This window comes from Aptenodytes patagonicus, chromosome 12 (genome assembly GCF_965638725.1).
Source record: "Aptenodytes patagonicus chromosome 12, bAptPat1.pri.cur, whole genome shotgun sequence".
Lineage (NCBI taxonomy): Eukaryota > Metazoa > Chordata > Aves > Sphenisciformes > Spheniscidae > Aptenodytes > Aptenodytes patagonicus.
Genome location: NC_134960.1, coordinates 22650576 through 22674288, shown reverse-complemented (window position 1 = coordinate 22674288; position 23713 = coordinate 22650576). Strand labels below are relative to the sequence as shown.

The 23713-nt window shown below is 43.3% G+C and overlaps 1 protein-coding gene across 2 annotated transcripts in view; it reads right to left on the bottom strand.

The window, feature by feature from the left end:
* UBE2D2 (ubiquitin conjugating enzyme E2 D2) overlaps positions 1-23713 on the bottom strand; it is a 30946-nt gene that overhangs the window by 5713 nt on the left and 1520 nt on the right. Inside the window, exons 1-5 of one of the 2 annotated variants that reach the window (XM_076349993.1) lie at positions 14580-14643; positions 10520-10588; positions 9832-9863; positions 9663-9740; positions 9469-9574 (exon numbers count right to left, since the gene is read on the bottom strand). In XM_076349993.1, the coding sequence (XP_076206108.1) occupies positions 9469-9574; positions 9663-9740; positions 9832-9863; positions 10520-10529 (226 nt within the window). In that variant the 5' untranslated portion in view covers positions 10530-10588; positions 14580-14643. Of the gene's footprint in view, positions 1-9468; positions 9575-9662; positions 9741-9831; positions 9864-10519; positions 10589-14579; positions 14644-23713 lie in introns of those variants that run through there. The other variant, XM_076349992.1, reaches the window with a different exon arrangement.

The window sequence follows — 23713 nt, the reverse complement described above, 5'->3', positions numbered from 1 at the left end:
CCCTCTTCCCCAACAGCCATGGTACTGGGTGGGAGTTCCTTCTTTGCACACCTCACATCAGCCTTGCAAAACCCCCACCACCATCTGCTCTAAGCACCAGACCAAAGGTGGTGTTCAGCTGTTGGTCAGCACGGGCACCAGGATAACCAGGGCGCTGCTTTGTGTCCTCCAGAGCAACAGCCGCCCGAGAGGCTGACGCTGCCCACAAGCCAGTTTTGTCTAGCAAGATGCAAGTCTGCCTTGAACAGCACCTCCTTTGCTGAAAGGAAAGGGAGAGTTAACCCCTGTGCCAGCCTAGAAGTTTTAGTTCTTGGTTTACAGGCTATCAACATGAGCGTATCATTGCTACTTGCCGGCCATTAAAAAAAATCCCATGCCACTAACGCTCTCTACTAAATGGGCTGTGGTTTGTTAGAACTCAGTCAGTAGCTAAATGCTTCCCGTGATGAATTCTGGCAGTCTAATCACTTCAAAAAACATTTCTAGATTTTTGTTCCTCAGCAGTTCCTTTGTTTTATAAGAAGTATCACTCCAAAAACCTTGAATAAAAATGGACACTGTTTGGCTTCAAGCTGCACTGCCACATTCAGCTGCTTTATTTTATTTTTGTAAGTCTTCATTAATCAAAACTATTCTCCATTATGCTTGCTCTTGCTGGTAACTTCACATCTTTCCCTTTTTATCTGCATAGCCTCAGCAAAAAAATTTTAACTGAGAGTTATCTAAACTGGTTTAATTTTAATAGCCTGCTGAACCCAGCTATTTGTCCAAAATAAATTCAGGAAGTTTTTCTCTTGAGGTTTTCCACCAGAACACTGCATATACCCGCATGTTTTAGACCAACCAATGTAAGCAGCCTCCAGACCACTACAAAAAACCCATTGGAAAAAGGTACCTTCTCATAAAGTTTAAGGAGCCAAGTACAAGAGAAAAGAGGAAGTAATCCTTAAAAACACTGGTTATGTATAGGAGTTCTTTGATGCATCAGAGTAATTAGACCAACACTGTGGAAGAAAGAATCACCAGACCACCTCCTTCTGCAATCAAGTATTATTGCAATTAATTTCATAGCAAAGCCTTGACATTTACTAGTCAAATGACCACAAGATTAGTAGGAGACAATTAGAAGACAGTTCACAAAAATCAAGTTTTGTAACCACAGAAGCAGGTTGAATAAGTACACAAGACAGGTAAGTTACATTGTTTTACACCTTGTCCGACTCATCCTGCATGACCATAGGTGAAGCCGCTCTAGTGGCACCAGTTTGACAGCATCCCTTCTCAAGTCTACCACAAAGACAGCAGTAGAAGCACGCACTCTTCAGAATTTAAGTTTGGATTTTTGTCAGTAATAGCAAAATAGATAAATTTTACTTCCCATTGATTCAAGGGGTTCAAGTACGGAGTTATTTCTCATCTCTTCACTCTTAACTGTCAAAGCAGTCCAGTCTGTAGCAAAACACTAAGCGACTTAAAACACTGTCAGTTTAAAGCTCCCTTTCATTCAAAAAATTAGGTTTGCTTCAGCTTATTTCACCAACCATGCAACCTATTTAACTCCAATATTTCAACTGTGATGCCCATCTATCTACTGCAGACAACGAAAACAACTTATCCTTTAGTGGGCTTCCTACTGCTATGGACTAGCATGGACCAAGTACTTCACAATGACCAAGGAACATTGGTTCCTTGTTACTCCTGCATGGGGCAAAAGGCCTCAGCAGACCCCAAGCCAGTCTTCTTCCACCAAAGGGAGGTCCACCTCTAAGCAAACATAAAGAACCAAACTAATCAAGCAGAAAGACTGCTAACAAAGTGTTTCTAAAAAAGTAATGAGCTTAGCTTCCCCATAGAGCAGCGATACAAACGCACTCTCATCAAGCAGAATGATCACTTAACACTTAATATTAAAAATGCTCCAGCGAAATGCTCTGAGGCAAAACGAGGTCTACTAGCGTAACGCGGCACAACTCTGATCCAGTTTCCACTGCAAAACTTCCCTTTACAGAGTACGTAATGCTCCAAAATGAAAGGACAATCTTTCTCAAGGCAGCTCCTCTGTGCAGAGAATCATGCCATTTACAGCTTGTCAACAAGTTTAGCTACAGCTTATTGCTGCAAGATCGACCTCGTCTTCTCAGGCTTCTGTGCTGTGCTCTTACATCACACTAAGAGTAGTTTGCCATTTCTGATGAGCAACTTCGTCTTCCTGGTTCTGCCACACCTGACTGAATGTGCGGGTAGATGCAAATTCAATATGTGAACTCCACGGCTGAGTTTCTTCTGCTATGAAGCAGCTCAGTCATTCGTCAGGACAATTCACGAAGCCCGCTCTCCACAGATCCTTCCGGCACTAGCCAAATGAGCAATAGGGAAAACAATTTAAACCACCATCTGTCTACTGGAACATCTATTGGCCCCTACAAACCTAGGAGGCATGTCAAAGCTCCTGGAACTCAGGAGGTGAATAGACTCTTAAAAGCCACAAGCCCTCAGCTCCAGGTGGAGGGAATAAGCTCCACAGCCAGAAGACAGACATCCTCCCTAGAGTGTCAACAGGGGAAGGAAGTCAAAGGTGCCTAGCAATTTATACATGGCAATTAGCTTCTGTTGATGTCAGGGATGACTTTATAACCAAGCACATCATGCAGCTATGCCACACCCTTGTACGTCCAGAGCAGCTGAAAGTGGTCTTTAGGAGCCAGAAGCAGCTCTGTACAAGCCACAGTGTTTAACGCACCTTTGCACACACTGTGTTCATGTTCAAGTCAACTGGGCTAAGCTGACTTCTGCAGAAGCTCAACAGTCCAGGTCATCACTGAAAAACTATTTAAGCCTTATTAGGGCATGACATAAGACCCAAAAGCTACACCTTCTGGTTTCTTTAGATATCAGCACTAGAAAGGCGAGTATTAGTTCTGCCCTATCACCCTGTACTGAGACAGCGATCCCAGTTAATCAAGAAGCGTAGATGCTTTTGATGCAGAAGTGTGAGACGTGACCTGTAAGGCACAGACTTCCAAAAGACTGCCTAAAGGAGCTGATGAATATCTCCACTTCCTCAATGCAGAAGTCATCTTCCAAATTTAAAACTCAAATCATTCACTTCGTTTGCAAAGCCTGAATGGGTCTAATATCCATCACTTCCAGCTGTCCCCTTAATAAAGGGTACTAGCCACTATAGATACTGCTATTTAAGTCTAGCTGGAATTGCAAACAAAACTTGCTTCAGTAAAGTACTCATCTATGGGACACTTCAGGATAAGGAGAAGCGACTGAGGAGCAATGGAATCTCCAGTTAAATCACAGCAGGGAGATAAAAAGCAAGCATCAATTCTTCCAAGGTAATGAGCTACCCAGAAAAAAACATCTTAACTGGTTGTGTTCTGATTCAACAGCTGTTTGGTGCAGTTACTGCTCTCTGAAGAGAGCCAATCTAGAATGCATCTAGGAGTTAAAGGAGGTTTTTTGGGCACCAAGCAGCTTAGGTCAAAACCAGATCATGAGTGAAAGCCTTAGCTCTCTCCTTGAAGGCCCCTGCTATCTTAACTTTTATCTTAAAGGCAAAGAGCACATCACTCTAAATCAGTAGAATAAGGGGAATAGATAAGTTGCCTTTTAAAAAAGAAGTTATTCCTGCAGGCAACAGTCCAGGTCCAGTTACTCCTGCATGGGGCAAAAGGCCTCAGCAGACCCCAAGCCAGTCTTCTTCCACCAAAGGGAGGTCCACCTCTAAGCAAGCATAAAGACTGCACCAACAAAATTTTTGTTAAAATGCCAAGAAGGTGATGAGACAGCTACTTTGTATGCCAGATTGTCAGGACAGCAGGATGATACTTACTCGGTTATCTGTCCCGGCTGAAGTCACACAGTAGTCTCAAGATCACCATATAATCAAAAAGCTTGTGCACTGACATAGAGCAGTCGGATAAAACAGGTTAGTATCAATTCTTGCACACCATGCCCTTATGAGTTCACAGTAATGGAAGCAGCCCATCCTGCCTGCTCTGCCCCAGGTGAATGACAAATATTATGCCAGTAAGTTCTTTCTATGGAAAGCAGTTTGTCATCCTCCTGGAGACCAGGCCACAGGCCCCAACAGACGGCGCTGTGCTTTTTTGATCCAGCTCATCCAGCCAAGTTTCTGAATATAAAAGTAACAAAGTTTGTCAGCTCAGGTTTAATTCAGCCTGGTACTCTGGGGATTATGAAACATCTCTGCTAGCATAAATTTGAGCTTTGGACACATACTGCTGCTGAGGAATTCTTAATTCCATTTTGGAGGCTTTATCCAGCTGTCCTACTTTTCATACCAGCTAGGGCTCCTCCTTTGCTAATCATCAGCCTGACAGCCAAAAGCCTCCACATCAAGGTCCACTACTGCTTAGATCACTATTCCTCAAAAACAGGAAGAAAGCCGACTGCTGGAAGGAGTATTCACCTATACAATCATTATGTGTGAGTTTCAGGCCCCAGACCCTTGAAACTTTTGAGGCATACAGTTGTTGGAAAGTTTCATTAGCACTGACAAATGTTAAGCTTGTAACATTAAAACGCAACTGAAAACAATACTGTCCAACAAGTTCAAGTGCTAGCTACCAAATGAGTGGCTTCTGACTGTGAATGGGCAAGATGCATCTGCGTAAATTAAAGCAACTCTGGACTCTGCTTGAGTTAAATCCTATTTCTTAACCATAGTCCCATTTCAAACTCTTCCAGCAATCTTACCTAGTCTCACAGGAAGTGTACCTTTAAATCTGAGCAGTTTAAACTTCTTGCTTCAAAGCAACTTGAATTCCTGCTAAGTCAGTTCAACAATTTCTGGTGACAAGAGAAGAAAAGTTAAGTTTTGCCCAGTGTATCACAGACTGGTTGAGGTTGGAAGGGATCGCTGGAGACCATCTTGTCCAACCCCCCTGCTCAAGCAGGGCCACCTAGAGCAGGTTGCCCATGACCATGTCCAGGTGGCTTTTGGGTATCTCCAATGTGGCAGACTCTACAACCTCCCAAGACAACCTGTGCCAGTGCTCAGCATCCTCACAGTAAAAAAAAAAAAAAAGTGTTTCCTGATGTTCAGAGGGACCCTCCTGTGCTTCAGTTAGTGCCCACTGCCTCTTGTCCTGTCACTGGGCAACACTGAGAAGAGCCTGGCTCTGTCATCTCTATCCCCTCCCTTCAAGTATTTATATACATTGGTAAGATCCCCCTGAGCCTCCTCTTCTCCAGGCTGAAGAGTCCCAGGTATCTCAGTCTGTCCTCATAGTGAGAAATGCTCCAGTCCCTTCACCATGTTCATGACCCTTTGCTGGACTCTCTCCAGGACATCCATGTCTCTCGTTCTGGAGAGCCCAGCACCGGACACAGTACTACAACTGTGGCTTCAGCAGTGCCGAGCAGAGGGGAAGGATCACCTCCCTCGACCTGCTGACAACACTTCTCCTGGTGCAGCCTTCTTTGCAGCAAGGGCAACATCTGGGAAGTTACACAAGTAGCTACATTACAGTTGCAAAAAAAAAGCTGGAAGTGCTAGACTGAAAGTTCCCCATATAACCCTAACTCAGCACGTGTGGAGAGACTGATCCATACTACGTGACAAAGTCACGCCCCCCCCCCCCAGTCATTTGGGTAAGCACTACAACAGGCAAATGAAATGAAAAGCCAAGAGGAGGATCAGAAACCAACTTCCTGATTTTGGAAACTGCACTGTGAAGATCAAGTTCATTTAGGTCGCTGGGTACTTGGGAATTCCCACCCAGTATGTCTTAGTAAAGCGATTCTTGAACACCTGTAAGAGCAGCACCACAGAAAATTCAGACTGCACTGGGCATGGAAGAGTTTGAACAGTGTGAGCTGAACTCTTGAATGAATGAGTCTGAAGTTACTCACTGCCATTCACCAGGCAGGGTCTTCCAACGCTCTTAATATAGGCTCCATGGTTCATTAGTTATAAAACAGTGGGGAGAAGTAGGATAGGACAGAGCAAGTTAGCCTGACCTTTACTGAAAAAGTACTTCAGTTTAGTATTAACTCTTGCACAGCCACTCACCAGATTCAAGAGAAAGTAGGATTTTCCCAAAAATGGCTGAGAACAGTTATAATCATGTTAAAACACTTTATCCTCCTGTTTAAGGCAAAAGGGATTCTTATTTATGCAGGCTGAGATAACATTTTTAATTTAAGCCTACACATTCTGCTCAAGCTTTAGAGTTTAAATTAACCACCAAGGTGTGTTTAAGACTGTATTTTGAGATGATTTATTCTACAATACGTATTCTTTAAGAAACACTTACTTCAGAATTACTAATACAAGCAAGTTAGCTATTCTACTGAAACTCTCAGTGTGGTTCTCCCAATTCTTCAGAACCCATTAAACGAGCCTAGGAGGGACAAACATTTAGAAAGACAGAACAAAACCCCAAGATGCTAGACACCTCTACTATCATAGCCAAGATCACTTGATCAAGTTGCTTACTGAGGGAGAGAAGCTTCCTTATTTATTTAGCAGTCTCAAATAAAACCGCTCCAATAACCCCCACACTCAGGCCTTCACTATCTTACCCAGCAAAGATGGCAGGGGCAGGCTCCCAAGCCAGAGCTTGGCTGCTCTGAGCGCCGTCTGGAGCAGCCTACCATCCTCCAGAGCACAAGGAGCCAAGACCCCCACCCTTTACCACTTAACTGGGATGATTAAGTAGCACTGACATGATTTTTCAGTCTTCCCACCAAAAAAGCGGCACTATCGATTAAAAGGAAGTCACTGCATACCCCTTCACCTTTCCCCTTGCAGGTTAGGGTGAAAAACATGCTCATGTACTACACATTAATTGCAACACAACATCTAGCCCATGTGAGCTGCTGACAATGTTGCCTACCAGATGCCTCAGGAGGAGGAAGCTGTGTGTGATAAGCTTTTTCCTAGAAGAACTGTTTCTAATCTTCCCCGATTTCTCTATCGGTAAGGAAAGTACGCGCTTTTTTTTATAGCTGTGTTCTAGTTATCTGCTTACAGATTTTAAATTCAAACAGTTTGCTCCCAATAGCATCCCCTTTTAAAGGGTAGCACAATTTAGGAAATACTCTAAAAAATCTACACTACAAATACTAAATTGCTGCTTTGGAAGGGATGTAACCTTCATGCTGAATAACTTAAGTCTTGTTATTCACTTTTAATTACCTAACCCAACAGGTTTTCCTACTAGCAACACATTTATTCTTTGATAAGGCTAATCAAAGAATTACTAGAGAGCTGAAATAGCCCTGAAGTCTACAAAGACACAGTTCTAAACTGACTGAAAACAGGATTGCCACCCTAAGTGATTGAAGTTGCCTTTGTGGAATTTATTTATACTTGTTTGAGACAGGAATGCTTCTTTTAAGTATCAGCTCTTGCCTTTTATTAAGTTGAGGCCTGCTTTCTGACAAGAAATCCCTGTTATTTCTGAGGGAAGTATTCTGAATTTCTATGAAGTCACCCACCAGAATTTCTTTTGCTGCCTTTAACTCCTTCATGAAATGAACACCAAGGGAACTCAGACAAGATTGTTTTCTCACTGGTTACATCTGTATGTGTTTTGTGCTACACGAAGCAGAGTTTGTGCATTCATATGAACGCTTCTGCAATGAGTGAAAAGCGATCAGCCATGTAAAGACACCTAATCTCGGGGAGCATACTTTAAGAGGGAGATGGGGTGATAGAAGGGGCTAAGTAGCACAGAATGGCCACACTGATCCCATGGCTTACTCTAGCTAAGCCACAAGGACGCAGTTTGAAGAGGATAAGAAGAAAGAGTTCAAGGCAGAGAACAGAAGGAGATGTTAAGAGCATACTGCAACTGTATTTGGGTTGCAAAATTAGTGTTAAGATATATTTTGCGAGTGATTAAAGCTGACAGCCATTATTAGGCAGTCCACTGATGCCCTTAACCAGCCTCTTAAATTTTTGCCCCATCTTTTTCCGACTGTTCTAATTCCAGTCTATCCTCCAGTATTTTCAAATGTGTTATCACCCCACTGCCCATACAGTCATTTTAGGACTCTAAAACAAATGAAAGTAAGATACCATGCCACATTACACATTCTCCAACTACAGTATTCTAACCAGTTATACAGCAGCTTAATCAAAAACATTACAGGTGTCAGTACTTAGTACTAACTTAGCACTTCCAACAGTAGCCAGTACTTGACTGAAAGCACTTGTAAGGAAAGCTGCGTCAACCTGATAATCATTTTCCCTTGACTGACACCATTTCTTCAGTTCTTTCAACTCACAGTGAAGACTTTCAGCTTCATGCACTAGCAGATTCACTTCTATCAAGAGATAAGTCAAGATATTGTTTTGCCTTTTCATCTGTTTCTACAAATGCAGAAGCCTTTAGCTGGACAGAGAAGGTAGGAACTTTTGTGAGTTCAGTAAAAGGGAGACAGTTATGATGTGCAAGGAAGGGGTACCAGGAATCAACTGTCTGATCCAAAAAGAAAGTGTCCGGGAACATCACACGTAGTTGGAGGGAAGAATTACAGGCAACAGGATAGCCTCATAGAGCTGGGACACAATGCGAAGGATACTGTAATTAAATGTGGTATCTGCAGCATTTAATTACAAAAACAGTGTGAAGCTACAAAAAATGGAATGGTCAGGACATGGTCCATGCACAGAAGAGACCAAAATATTCTCAATTGCCATGGCTAGATCTACAAGTTGTAGATCTACACTTTCAATAGCCAGAAAAATCAATAAAATTCAATCCTGGGTCTTCTTTCAAGGTGTTTAAAAACCTCCTATTTGCATTAAATAATATGAATACTGCTCTACCAGGCAAAGGACAGATTCCAGCGCCCCACAAGCTAACACAGTTCACAGGGACCAAGATGTTTTTAGATAAAAAAATTAAGGTAGTACAAGCTTGTTATGTTTTAAAACATGTTTTAGTAGTCCATATCATTGAAAGTTTTTTAACAAAACAAATGACCAGAGTTCTGATGTTCCCTTGAAAAAGGGACTTTTTAAGATGACAAAGAATCAAAGCAGGTTTAGTGTTTTTTAAAGGCCACAGCTGTTCCTCTACGTATTTTTCTTGGTGTTCATTTTGAACATTGAAGTCTTCCATTGTCATGTACTAGGTTTAATTTTGGTTTGTGGGGGTTTGGGGTTTTTGGGGTTTGTTTGTTTTGGTTTTTTTTAAAGTTAAAGTGTTTAGACTGAGGTGAGGTGGCAAGACTATGTACTTAAGTGTAGTAAGACTTATCTGATCCACTGGCAAAGTTGAACAGTCTCCCTGTGGTCACAGGGAAACTGGATGTCCAGAGCATCCTGCACTCATGAATTGGCTGCAAGCTAGATGTAGAATCACAAGACTGAAGTAGTGACCCCAGAAATGGTTGACAACATGAATGCAGCAGTTTTTACATTCTAAATCCAAATCAGTAATTCATTTCAGCAGAATAGAATTAAATGAGCATTGGAGGTACCTTTTGAAATAGTTAGTGCTGGGGACCACTGTGATCGTAGAATATCAAGACAAATGCTGCCATTACTGTTAATATTTGGATGATAGATTCTTGTTGTAAATGCAACCTGCAGAAGAAGGAAAATTTCAGTATAGGCTCACAAATGTACATTACACCATATGGTAATGAATAGATTCATGGTACAAGCCACTCACCTTAGGTGGTTTGAAGGGATAATCTGTTGGGAAGTGAATTGTCAAGAAAAATACTCCACCTTGATAGGGACTGTCATTCTGTTCATGAAAAAGAATCATTGCAGTTTGAGGAGTTATTACAAGAAGACTGGTCATAAAAAGCTATGAACATTAATTCTCTCATACTTACTGGTCCCATTATTGTAGCTTGCCAATGGAACACTGAAAAAGAGAAAGATTTACTTCAGTTTGGAGAAGCTCAAGTAACGAACTACTTACTTCCAGACAAAGCAGCACAGAAAAGTCTATTTTAAAAACAAAGCCTTCTGAAAGGCTGCAGGGAAGCAAGCCAAAGAATTAGACAGAGCGAAGTACTCAACACTCCACATTCACTTTGGGATTGCTGTGATACCATACACATGTTGTGCCCTGCAAAAAATCCCTTTACAATAAAAATCCAGACAGTTACAGTCAACATTTCAGACCCGACAAATTTGTGAGTTCAACTTTGTTTCCAGTGAAGCACCCGAATCAAAGCCCAGTTTCCAATGACTGCACTGCCCTCTTAGAGTGAGCTACAGCAAAGGTACAGTATGAGCTCATACCTTTCTTTGGTGGGATCTCTCCTACACAGATCCTCAGTTAAATGAAGGGTAAGCCTAAGTTTTGTATATACCATATGTAAAGAGGTAACCTAAGCCAGCGTTACCTTGACTGAATGTTTAAGCTTAGTCTCCACAGAGGCCTCAAGATTTCATTAAAGCAGCAGAAAGCAATACAAGTCTTAAGAGAACGCAAGAACGACAGTCTGCTCAATGCTTGGGACCAGGATGTGCTAGTACACACTTTAGGTTAAATGGACAAAAATTAAGTCTCACTCGTATGCATCTGTCCAAGAGAACATCTTAATCTGGTAATACAGAAGACTCCTGAAGAATGTCTTTATGCTGCAGAACATAAGGAAAACAATCAAAGCTGTTAATCTGTATGAGGTACGTTAGGAAGTTCTCAGGGTTCCTGCATTCTCCAAAGGCTCTAACGCTAGCTTGTGCAAAGAGCACCAGCTTAAAAAATTATTTGTGAAAGAGTACTGTGGGAAGTTTCCCTCTGCATGGATGTCAGCTACATCGCATCTTCAGAACCGGGGAGCTGTACAGAAGACTCCAGTTATTGCAAGGCAAGTCTTCAAGACACAGAAGTTGAAGCCACCTGCAGCAACGTACTGTACTTGCAACTGGTGTCTACAGCTTTCAAGACTACCTGTGCCAAAAGTAATCTTGGCCCAGAGTGGCACTACTTGTTCTAGCCTAGCATAAGCAGTTTTTAATTACACATGGTACAGACATTACAGCCAGGGATGATCTCATACAAGGAAGGAAAAAAAAAAAAGCAGAGTAGGAACAGCCCTGCCAAGGCAAGGGGAGAAGAGTGTTTGGTTAGAGCAGCAGAGCTGTTACAAAGGGTATTACAGCTGGTAACACCAGCTAGCCTTTTGAGAAACTCTGCGCTCAGTGTAGAGTCAGGAAATCAAGACAGTGGCTCATGTGTTCATACGTAGTGTTCACCCATTTTAAAAGGTTCAGACAGCTTCACAGGAAGTCCGTATCACCTGTAGCAGGACAGTGAGAAACCTAGAACAAGAGGACAAAGAGGCAGCAGAAACCCAGCCGTGAAGAGCACAGCTAATCACAGAAAAACCACCAAGAATTTCACAGGCATCAGTAGATGCTGATAAGATTCACTGTGACTGCACTGGAGCACACAGACAGCACTGGACATAAACCTGCATACCTCCGCACACTGAAAAGAGAAGCTGATATAACCAGCTGTTGTCTTAAACCCAACAAGAAAGAGTAACACTTTTACAGCTAATCTTAACATTTTACAAGCTAGAAGAGTGGTTTGGTTGGTTCTGCATTTTGGGTTTTTTTTTCCCCAACTCCCACCCCAGACTCAAGAAAAGTGCTTGTTTAATCTAAGCTTTAGATTCTCACAACGTCCAAGGATGAACTAAAAGATGGATTTATCACACAGAGCTTACTTCAATTGATTCTTTACTTTGAAATCAGCCATTCAAAAAGTTATTTACAAAGTAAGGGGGCTGCTGACTTTCAGTAGCTAAGCACAGGTACATGTCTGGAAGTGAACTAAGTCACTGCATCGCGCTCTGGAGGTGTACTAGTGTAATCCGGTCCCAAGCATATTTCCAAAACAAAGGCCAGAGGTGGGTGGAAAAGGGCTAAAACTACATTACCAAGAGAAAGAAAATCCTGTCCCTACAGTTAACAAGGCAGAAACAGCTCTTTACTTTCCAAAGTTTATGAACGAGAGGGATGGGAAGCTTGTAACTGGGGACAGCTTACATCGGCTGGACTGGCCACAAGATACCACTTTACAAGCACAGCACGACCTGAACTCTGAGAGATGTCATTCTGACAAGGCAACTGAGGCAGACCTAGAGCACAGGGACCTCAGAGAAGGCACCTTTCTGTGGCCGCCACTGCTATCCACTTACATACACCCAAAGTGTCGCTCTCAATAGTGAAAGTCTTTCATTACAGGTCTTTCAGAAAGGTGGCACGAGAAGAATTGAATATTACTTTAAAGCTTTCTGTATTCATTAGTAACTTTCCATGATAAGCATTCAGCAACTTGTGTTACCACCTCCTCCACCAGACGATCTCTGTCACCTTTGACAGTCTTTGGAAACTACGACGTAGTTTATCATGGCACAAATCACACTTGCTAATTTAAGGGAAGAAAAGCCTCAGACTGGCTCTACATCTTAGTAATTTCTCTTCCACGAAACTACAAGCTGCTTTGAAATACTATTTTGAAAGCAGAAATAAGTTGTGGAGTAACTAGAAGCTTGACACTACTGCTAAAAACCTGCAAAACCAAACGCAGCTTTCACTTGTTTGAAAGTATTGCTGAACAGCAACATCTCCACTAATTTCAGTATTTTCATTCTCAGGTTTCAAGTGCTTTTTTTAATCTAGTCCTAGATTTCTATAGGAATGTGTAAGTTTCTATACACTTCAGCACTTCTCAATAGTTCAGAAATGATTCAGAAAGATCTTGGCAGCTAATTTTTTCCTTTTAGAAAGGATACCTAAGCTTGGAGTTCTTAGCACATAGATGGAGGGTTTCCCTACCAATATCCCCTCGTCTCATGAGCTCGGATGCTTCGCTGAACAGCACGCTTAGAGACCACGTTGCACAGCAAGTCCAATGCACGCTGTTTAATGGGCATCCCAGTCAAAGCTTCCAAGTGTTCTTACGCAGCCTTTTCTACACGGCAGAGCTGCTGCAAGAAAGGGTGTAAACACATCCCCTCATCTCAGGCATTTTATGCGTTAAATGCCAATGCATTTAATGCAGGCCCATGGCAAAGTTATAAAGCAAAAGGTGAATTTGTAAGTGTTCTTGCCTCATTGCAAACATCCTACTGATCTTGCTCACCCAAGCTATGACCAAGTTTAATGCTGCTATTAAAAAAAGTAGTTCACCAGAAAGTGTAAAATCCTAGTTAATATGGAGAAGACTGTACAGCTTGCAAAACCACTACAGTTTAAAGGCCTCTCGCAGAAAACCACCATAAAGTACGGGGCAACAATTAAGTTGCCTTATTCACAGCTAATCAAACCAGACTGCGGAACATTACCTAGAACAAAGATAAAGAAGCATCCATATAAACACCATTAAGTCAAGTCACACGATGTATCTTGCCCTCCTCCCTAGGCAAAAATACATGCACAAGATGACAGTAGGTCTTCTTACTATGAAACGATGTTAGACAAAAAAAATTCAGGGTAGGACTTAAAGAATAACTGCTTTTTTTTTTTTCCTGCTTTAACACAACTCCTCAAGCTTCAAAAGGACAGAATAACAACTCCAAATCACACACCAGGCGAACAACCTTGCACAGGAAAGACGACCAGCTGATGTGTAGGCCAAAAAGATCGTCCTAGGCCATCCCTTATAGGGAACCTGGCAGGGCCAACTGATTTGAGTGGTTTTCAAACGTAACAGTACCGTGTGATTTAAGGATGCTCCACCTGCACTTCCTGTCTCATACCTAAGCATCTGTGTCCAAATCAAGTGACAAGTTAGTCACAACAGCAGGATTTAGATATTCTGATTTTGCTTATTGAGAAAGCCACAAGTAGCATTCCAAATTGAGTGAATCCTGCCTAAAAATTAAGAGCCAAACCTGTTTTTCAGTTCTTATACTCTGGTGTGCTCTGTAATACAATAGCACAAAACAGATTAAAGAACAAACAATGTTTCCAGTGTTCCTATAACTCATTTGACCACAGTAACTATTAAACTTTAAAAAAAAAAATCTAACATTACTTCATGATTGAAGCTTTAACTTACCAACCAGTTTTCCTTCCATTCACTTTTTAACCTCTTCTCCCCAAGGACTCCATGTAACCCGCTAAAAAAATGCAGTGTTAACTAACTCCTGTGTAAAATATAGCTAACCCTGACCTTGCTGTACTAGCATCTAGTATTAGGACCAGATTTTTCTACTTCTACAGGACCATGTGACTACACCATATATAGTTTATATACCAAAGAAGTTCAGAAAGCTGTACGCAGCTGCTTGCTGGTTTGGCCACAGAGCTACTGAAGTTTACTAACTTCATGCCCTATGAAAATGCCAGAACAGTTAATTCAAAAGGTGTCACTTCAGATGGGCACAGAGTTGCCCAATCAATAAAATGGCAGTAACACAGATCTCCAGGGATACACAAGGAAGGTATTAAGAGATACCAGAGGGCAACAAATTTAAGAACAATACGTGGAGTAGTATCTAGTACTCTAACCAAAAGAAACGGAAGAGTTCTCCTTGCTAAGGAACTGGACATCCCATTTTAGAAGAAAAAGGAAAAGAGTTAGACTGCAGGTGTTTGCTGATAGTAGCATACTTACTGTCATCACCAACAGGCCCTGCTGAACACTGTGCTGGAGGATCACGTGCCAGATCGTTCAACTCCTAAAAAACAGGAACAGTTTATTTCATTTAATTTCAAAACCAATCATGTTATTGCTTAAAAAGCTGCTAGTAGCACTTTGGCTATCATTCTTGCTCATGAACATAATGCTCACATCAGTGAGTTTCCTGAAACCACAAGAATGGCAACACCACAAAACTAATAGCCAGGACCCCAGAAAGCAAAGTTGCATCTTAAATCCTGGTAACACGTTTGGCATCTGCATCAGTTTCCTCTCTAGGTTTCCATACTCTATTAAGTCACAGCAATCCTCATCAAGTCATAGGGTCTATCAGGTTTGCCTTCACTGGTAATAAAACTTAAGAAATCCCAAGCATTATCAAGATATTATATACTCTATCTCCAGGTCACAGAGAGGTAAGATGGCCTCAATCCAACAACTCTCAGTATTACCCTTATTTTATGCCCCGTATTCTAACGGCTCCCAGGTTGCTCCAGCTACAGTGATCTAGTTTATCATCTCAAGCCTGCAGTAGCCTTTTTGCAGCATACAAAACTTCAATAACCTGCGGTTGTTTCATCCCCAAATGTATGCATCAGTGAATATAGGCGGTTAAGTGGAATAAAACGCAAGGCCTTCTGTACCTACAGAACTGCTAGCCCATGAATGGAAATCCTCACTTTTCAAGTACCTGCGTCAGTCAAATTCTCCTCTGGAGAAATCCTATGGTGAGTTCTGAACTCATATTGTATGATATCAAATTTGAAGCAAAATTTCATCTCAGATCAGAAAGAGAGTCCACACATTGTCACCAGTAATTCACATTAGCAATTTGCTCAGGAAGCAGACGTTTAGTGGGAAGTGCAAATAGAGTAAAACTTTAAAAGTCAAACTTTGCTCTATTTCTAGCTCAGCCACTGACCATGGGCCAAACCATGCACTACCTGCATGATGGGCCCAAACATACTAACTTTTTTCTGTGCTAGCTCAGTCTAGAAAGCTAAACATAAACACCAGACAACCACTACAAGGACAACTAAATCCAGCATTCAGGAAACACTCCCATGCTGTCCCTGGCCCGTTGCACATTCAGCTTTTCACCTCACAGCCTGCAAGGGTTACCAGCAACAGTCCACAGTGGAGTGAGTCTCAGATACCAGACTTATCTGAAGCTTTTGATAGACAGAACATTTAAGGACAATGATCAAGACAAGCTGATTGCAGGAATGGAAAAAGCTTGTCACTTAATGGCCTTTTGTTATTTTACAGGCAGTATTTAAGCCTTTGAATAGATGATCTCTGGGAATTCCAGCTTCTACTTCCCACTAATTGGGAGGCCACCACTAACCAAACCCTCTTCTGTTGCAACAGAAGAAAGCTGCCTTGCATCAGACAGGTAAATCTCCGGATTTTCCACTCAGTATGAAATCCCCCAGAAGTCTTGCAGTGGAGATAAAAAGCTTCACATACTCTGATTACTGCAAAGCATACACAAGTTCGGTTTTGCTCTTGGTGGCTCCCAACTTCTCAGGAGCCCAGCTGAAAGCCTCCTGACTTGACACCACAGACTACTGAAGCTTTCCTAGTGCTCCTACTGAGCTTTTTACAGTGCTGACCCAAGCAAACCTTGCTCCCACACTTCATGGTTCAGCATGGACTTGGACAGGAGTAGATACTGAGCATGCAGCACTGCCGGAGAGCCTACTCCCTCCTGAAGCTGGAGAGCATCTCCAGATATCCTCTGAAGGAGAAAATCCCTTGAGTTGTCAGTTATGCATGTCAATTCAGAGCACCCAACTTTAGCCAGTGAGGATTCCCTCCCTACCTCCTGGTTGTAAGTATCAGCCGGCACGGAGATCAGCAACGCACTTGCTCCCCACCAGCACACTTCACACCACCCGCTGTACACCTCTCTGCTTTAACTCCAGAACATGAAATATGTCGAGTATTATCCTGAGCAACAGAAGAATACTGCTCCACCCTAGAAAAGTGCAGGTACTCTAGAAGTTTTCAGATAGCGACAGTCCGAAGAACAGGGATTAGCAAACTGCACTGTGCTCTGCTTCAGCATCAGTAAGCCAAGAGACACCCTGTGCAATGACTGCAGCAAAGGAACACGCAGTCACTTACACACGACTTCACTGGCACCTGAAGGCCACACATTCTTCATGGTCAGCCTAGTCAAGGCTACAAAGAATGAAGTGAGTCTCCACAAGCACAAATTCAGAAGTACAGGCATGAAAACCTTAAAAACAGGAATATACCTACTCTTTCTAAAGTTGTACAGAGAACAGTCCACTTCCAAATGCTACTGGACTCTAATGTTCTGGAAAAGACAACTTAATGCTACAGTACACATTGATTAAAAAAATACTAAACACATCTAAACCTCTCTTTCTTACCACTTCTCATCCCCTTCACTCCTGTTTTATGCATAAATACAACGCAACACTGGACTTGAAAGGAGTACAATTCTAAGAATCCATGTTTTCCATGTAAGACCACAACCTACTATGGATTGTATTTAAGAACCTAGCATGCCCCTTCCCTACTATAAAGGGGAAATTGTAGTTACAAACACGGGCTGCAGCTTGAGCATGTAATTCTCCTAGCTAGTAGAGTACACAGCTCCAAAGCTGCCCTGACATTCACCCTATGTCCCGCTGCTCAAAATCGCCGCTCCACCAAGCCAGATGAAACGACACACCTTCAGCGATATCACAAGAGGCAAGTCTCACAACAGGTGCAGAGGCAACAACGAGGTTCAGTTAGTAGCAGCCCTGTTTCATCAAACTACTGCTTCTTTCTCTTCAGTTCCAGCTAGAAGGAATACTTCTGTTTTCTGAAGGCACGCATAGCATCTCACTGGAAAGAGATGGACTTACAATGAACACTCATACCACTTGTCCCAGTGATGCAGCTCTCACCTAAGGCAGCATTTTGGGTTCTGCTCTATAAATCCACAGGCTGAAACATCACAGATTAAAAGGCCCGTGTAAAAAGCAACGCGTAAGCTCCTTGCGCTTGGAAACGTTTAGCGACAACTCTCAATTCGAGCCCCTGCGATACAAAACCTCCCAGCTTTTGCAAAACAATAGCTTGGATAACGACAAGGCAGTTTAACCTCCACAAGACACCTCTGGAGCACAGTCACTAGCCGCAGTAGGCCGCCAGTTGCCTCTGCACACCGGAGAGGCTAACATGTTTTGGGATTTCCTGGCAGGGCACAGATGATCGCTTTAACGTGCCATTCTCTGCAAGCTGCCAACATGCTAGTAAGACTTCCACTACTCACTTGTCAGACCTGCAGAGCCAAGTTTAAAAACAGGAATGGTAGCTACATACAGCTGCATTTATCCAGGTACAAATGGAGAGGAGCATCCACTGCTGCAGCACAGTGCCAAACTTTTGCAGCTGTCGGAGAGGTTACTTTGCCTTTTGAAAACTCCTGTGCAGTTTCCAAGGTACTGCCAGCACAACACCAGACCTAGTGAGGTCTTTGCTTCCAGATGTTGAGACTGAAAACCAGCTGGTTTGTAACTCAGAACAAACAACTCCGGAGTTCACATAAACTGGAACTCATAATACATGGAGGCTTCAATCACAGTTTGGTATCATCTACAATCCAGCCATCACTGCATGTATCGGACCCTAAGCTGCAAGGCTTGCTTTGCTCTATTTCCCCACCATCTGGGAAGGCTTGTTGGTCAATGATCAAGTCTAATTTTGACAACACTGATTTTAAACCAATACCTGAAGAAAGCTGTAGCTGGTTACCATTTGAGACAGTTTCTGATCCTTAAGCAACATGCAGAATGTTTTGCTTTAGGAACTTAAAAGCTAAGAATCAGGCAGCCTTGGGATTTCAGTTTGAGTTTTTCAGCTCCCAGGTGGCTACCTCACCATGAATTGCCTTCAGCTGGAAAGCCAACTTATAGAACTTAAAGTTTCTGCCCTCTCCCCCAGAGCAAAATATCCCTGGGATTGAGCCCACTGCTGCAGATCAAACCATTAACTTGACCCATCTTACAGTTAAATGTATTAATTAGTTCCTCAGCAAAAACGCGGAAGTGGAAGCATGGTGCAAAGCAAAGCAAGGTTCAAGGTGTCTTGCCCAAAGGCCAAGTTGAATGAAACTACCACTATCACATCCATGAACCAGATACCCCAAAAGCAACAAAACTTGCACAAGAAACTGACATTTAGGCTCCAAAAGCAGATTTAATTGTGTTCGTAAGTTCCCGACAAAACAAACCCCTAACCCAGGGGTTCCAGGAAAGCATGTGAAGGAAGATGGAGTGTGCTTATGCCACAGACCCCCTAGCTGTGCCTTCTCAAGTCATGAAAGGCCCCAGCTGCCAGCAAGGCCTCAGGGCACACAGGAAAGCCAGTGCCACAAGTCTCACTCAGAACCACGCTCTCATCAGCTGCTGCCCTCCTCCCATTACAGTCTATTTCCCAGCAGCTAGTACACTGCATTTAAAACACATCCTGACCAAGAGTTCACAAACTGCACAAGAAGTTTTTAAAACACTAATCCAACACAAGTGTTTTAAGTCTTACCTTAAAGTTTAACCCTGCACATGTTTCAAGTTATAACTAGTTTCAATTGTAAACTCCAAAGAAGGGCAACGAGGCTGGTGAGGGGTCTGGAGAACAAGTCTTATGAGGAGCGGCTGAGGGAACTGGGACTGTTTAGCCTGGAGAAAAGGAGGCTGAGGGGAGACCTCATCGCTCTCTACAACCACCTGAAAGGAGGTTGTAGCGAGGGGGGTGTCGGTCTCTTCTCCCAAGTAACAAGCGATAGGACGAGAGGAAATGGCCTCAAGTTGCGGCAGGGGAGGTTTAGATTGGATGTAAGGAAAAATGTCTTTACTGAAAGAGTGGTGAAACATTGGAACAGGCTGCCCAGGGAAGTGGTTGAGTCCCCATCCCTGGAGGTATTTAAAAGACGAGTAGATGAGGCACTTAGGGACATGGTTTAGTGGACACGGTGATGTTGGGTCGACGGTTGGACTCGATGATCTTAGAGGTCTTTTCCAACCTCAATGATTCTATGATTTGTTAGAGAAGTTCCAAGTTTATTCCTCTAGACAAGAATTCCCTCCCCAGTCTAACATGTTTCTGGCAAAAACTGCTCTGGACAGAAGATAAGACTAGTTTTAAGGATTCAGTTAACGCTAATACAGCCTTTAGTAAGAATAACCAACATAACTGGCACCAGCAAGAAGCCAACCAAGCGAGTAAAAAGCCAGCATCCTTTGGTAGTCAGTTCCAGCAGTTTTAATAAACCTCGGTACACAGCAGAGTTCCCCAAATACACTCCAACACATTAGATGTACGCCTCCGAACAGCCAAAGATTATCCAAAGTCCTTTTCGCTTGGACTCCATGGTCTTTCCTCCCTACTCCAGTTTGAGCTGTTTTCAAACTGTAATTTACTCAGAGAACACATCATTAGCCTGATTATAAGCCTAATTTTCACTTACAGCAGCAACCTGACAGCAAAACAAGCTTTTAATCCAACTTTAGCAAGCTTATTTGCCTGAAGCCCCTGAACCCTTCTGTGACAGGCAGTCTAGGGCTGTGTTACAAAATTGTGATTTACCTAACCGAAAAGGAACTTTGAGCCACTTAGCCATGTACCATTCGCAGCTTTCAACAGAGCACTGCCAAGCAGTACGGAATCGGGGCCCAAGTCAAATGGACAGCACTCTGTCCTACCTCAGCAGCAGGACCACAGCGCAGAGGAGCAGCTGGCAGCTACCTGCACAGGTCCGATGCAGGCGTGAGGTTGGGCAAGAGCCTGCCACACGTCCCCTGGGCCAGCGGGTTCTACCTTTACCTACCGCGGAAGGTACTGTGTGGGGCGAGGCGAGAGAGCCTATATCCACCACGCGTTTCACACAACTCTGCTCTCTACTTGCCAAGCGGTCCCTCCGTACAAGGTAGCGCTCAGACATGCGCACAAGGTCAGATCACCGATTCCCTACAGCATCCATAGGTGCTCTCCTGGTCTACAGGACTTTTGCAATTCCAGAGTATCTGCCATTCTAAAGCTACCACCCTATTAACAGAAGTATTTTAATCTTCAGAAGGATTTTAATCCCTTCCCTTCAGCAGAATCTGCTTTTTCAATCTTGAAATGGCTCAGATCCACCGACTTTGACTTCTTACAAGACTCTGCAAAAGTTAGAAGGCAACCAGTTAAGCGAGTAGCATAAGAAAAGTCAAGCTGTATGAAATACAGTAATAACCAAGGTACACGCTATAAACAAGCTCTGATGTAACTGTCATCAATTTTTTTTTTTTTTTTTTTAAGCCTGAACACCAAGAACACCAAAGCAATGTATAACTTCCTCCTGGCGTGGAATCTGACTATCAAAAAGGCTAGCTAGCTAACAGAAGCTTAACCAGTATTCTCTGCACTAGTGACACACAAGATACTTAACACAGACGGGCTGCGCTGGCAGCTCCACGAACACAGCAAGAGGCTGTAACGGAAGGACCACGTTGTTCCCACTGGCTGCTGTAAAGCAGAGCCAGTAGCGCAGAAATAACACAAGGTTTGCTCAGCACAGGTAGAATGCATACACCTCAGTTAACACTAACATCGTTCAGTTAGCCGGTAAGTCTACCGCATGCCATCCGCAGGCAGCATTCATTTTGGCAGAAGTGATACTTAAGCATCTCAGGAGGTCAATCAGCTCTGGACGACAGGCAAGCCCACCGTCTTCCCCAGCTGAACGGGGACGTCACCGGACTGTAGTTTAGTTCTGCAAAGCAGTGCTGCTTATAATAGCAAGGCCCAGAAAAGAGGTAATAAGCCACCATTCCTCTGCTATACGAAAGTGTTTTACTTCAGCAGGGCTGAAGTACAGCTTCCGATTTCCCCTTCCCCGTAGGTCCATCAAGCAGTTCATATGGGAAAACCCATAAAAGACAATGAACTAACATTTTACTTGCTCTCCCATCCAAAGCAACTCCAAAAGGTGTCCTAGTTACTCAGTTATAGGTAACATATCTGCTAAAGATAAGCAACACAGATGGGGATGCAGCTGAATCCAAAGCGCTTTGACTTAAATCTTAAAATGGAAGCTGTTCATTATGGCCCTCCAGTATCACTCCTGTCCTACCTCTGGATATCTTCACGTTGCATTTCTTATAGAATAAATCCATGATAAAAAAACTACGATAAAAATATCATTGTTATAGTAACAGTGAAATTGTTATGCTTCATTGCTATCCCCACACTTCACAGGGACTCTGGCTGGCATCACTGCTTACCTCCCAAACATTTCTCACAAGAAAAGAGTTCGAAGTCTTAGACCTGCGTCCCAGTAAGCACCTAAGCAAGAACTAACACCACCGCTGCCTGAAAGGCTGTAATGAATAATACAAGCAGCAATCTGATAGCAGGTCTCAAGTCTGAGCTCTTTCAGAGCATCTGCTTAAAGAACAGCTGCTGCGTCGTGCAGACACATTACCCCGGCTCGAGCCTCTGGACAACCCCAAGAACAACCGTGCCGCCAGAGACATGCTGGGACGGACCATGGAAGTTCTTGCACTACCTCACGCACCAGCGGCAACACTACTTACCCGGCTGCAAACAACTTCTTGTTCTTCCCCCCTTCCAGCCCAGAGGAGTTCAACATGCAAGAGGCCATCTCAGGTAACACTCTTGACACTGTATCAAAGGTTTACTCTTGGGATTTTCTGCTTGTTTCTGAAGTTGTCATCCCTACATTATCCAAAGACACAAAAACTTTGGAGAAAGCCTCATAGTCTGTGGTTGAGCATAAAACCCAAACTGCCAAGCACAAGAGCCGGCGGCAAGATTGAGACCTGAACACTGATGTATCAAGACTGGTAATACCCTCTAAAAAAGCCTAAGCAGCAGCTTTCCTTTCCATCGCTTCTTTGTACTCCAGTCTATTGGGATTATTTCTACTTAATCCACATTCTGCAGGCTTTTGTTCTTGCCACAAGGTGCAACAGCAAAGGTCAGAAGCTTGCTGTTCCCCTCGTTATCCTGACAGGGATGGTCACTACGCGTAAGATACCGCTGCTTTTCCCAGAGACCAGAACAAAAACAAGATGACGATACCAACACTCTCCACAGCCTTTAAAATAGCTGGAGTGTAAACAACCAGTGATAATTACTTAAGCAGTTGAGCAAGACGACTACAGTAACTCAAATTAAGAGCGCTCCTTTCTAGTCTGTAGCTTAACTCCCATCTAACTTTTAAAGCACCCTGACTGCTAGAAAAAGTGGTTTTATTTCCCTTCACATACTTTGCTTCTGTTGGAAACGTCGCCTACAGCCCTATCACCTCCCTTCTCCTCAACAGCCACCACTCTTACTCCGCTGAAACACTTGGTACTTTGCAGCACTCGATATACACCACTGCTTTGGCAATGCTCTCGCACTACTTCCCAAGGCTTTAAAGGCTCTTTTAACCTTACACAGTCCCCATTATCCCTCAGGATTCTTTATCTTCGAAAAGCAGCATGAAGAATCAGTCCATGAGCACCCAACGTTAACAAAGACTCAACACATTCAGCTTCTCCCCTGTTCAAAGACACAGACTACAAACAGAAGTGCTCCGAGAGCGTTGAATCCTGAACCTCAGCACGTACTAAACTACAATAAAGCAGCTTTTCCCTTTTCCTGAGTCACCTAATAGAAGACATACCCTCCCCACAAAAGCCCTGCGCTATCTGTGTGTCCCCCCTGCTCCCAGCAGTCACATTTACCCCGCTCAGCACTCACTGCCATGCCGTCTAGGTCTGTTCTGATGGCAGGCACACGACCCGCTCCCAGGAGAAAGCGCTCTTTGGAAACACCTGCGAGCCCACAAACGCGCTGTGGAACAGCCTTCACATTGTATTGAGTATCACTCAAGTAAGTGACAGACCACTGCAGACAAGCAATACCCAGCCGGAGCACAACTTCCTTACGTAACCCGCTACCGTACACTTATCTGGAAACTTCAATACACTGAAACGATACTCAAAATCCTTCCCTTTCAAGCTCTACCTATTCCACGAGCGCACGTAAGCCTTCAAGCTCTCTTCAATTTTCTTCTCCACCTCAGCTTTAATTTGGTC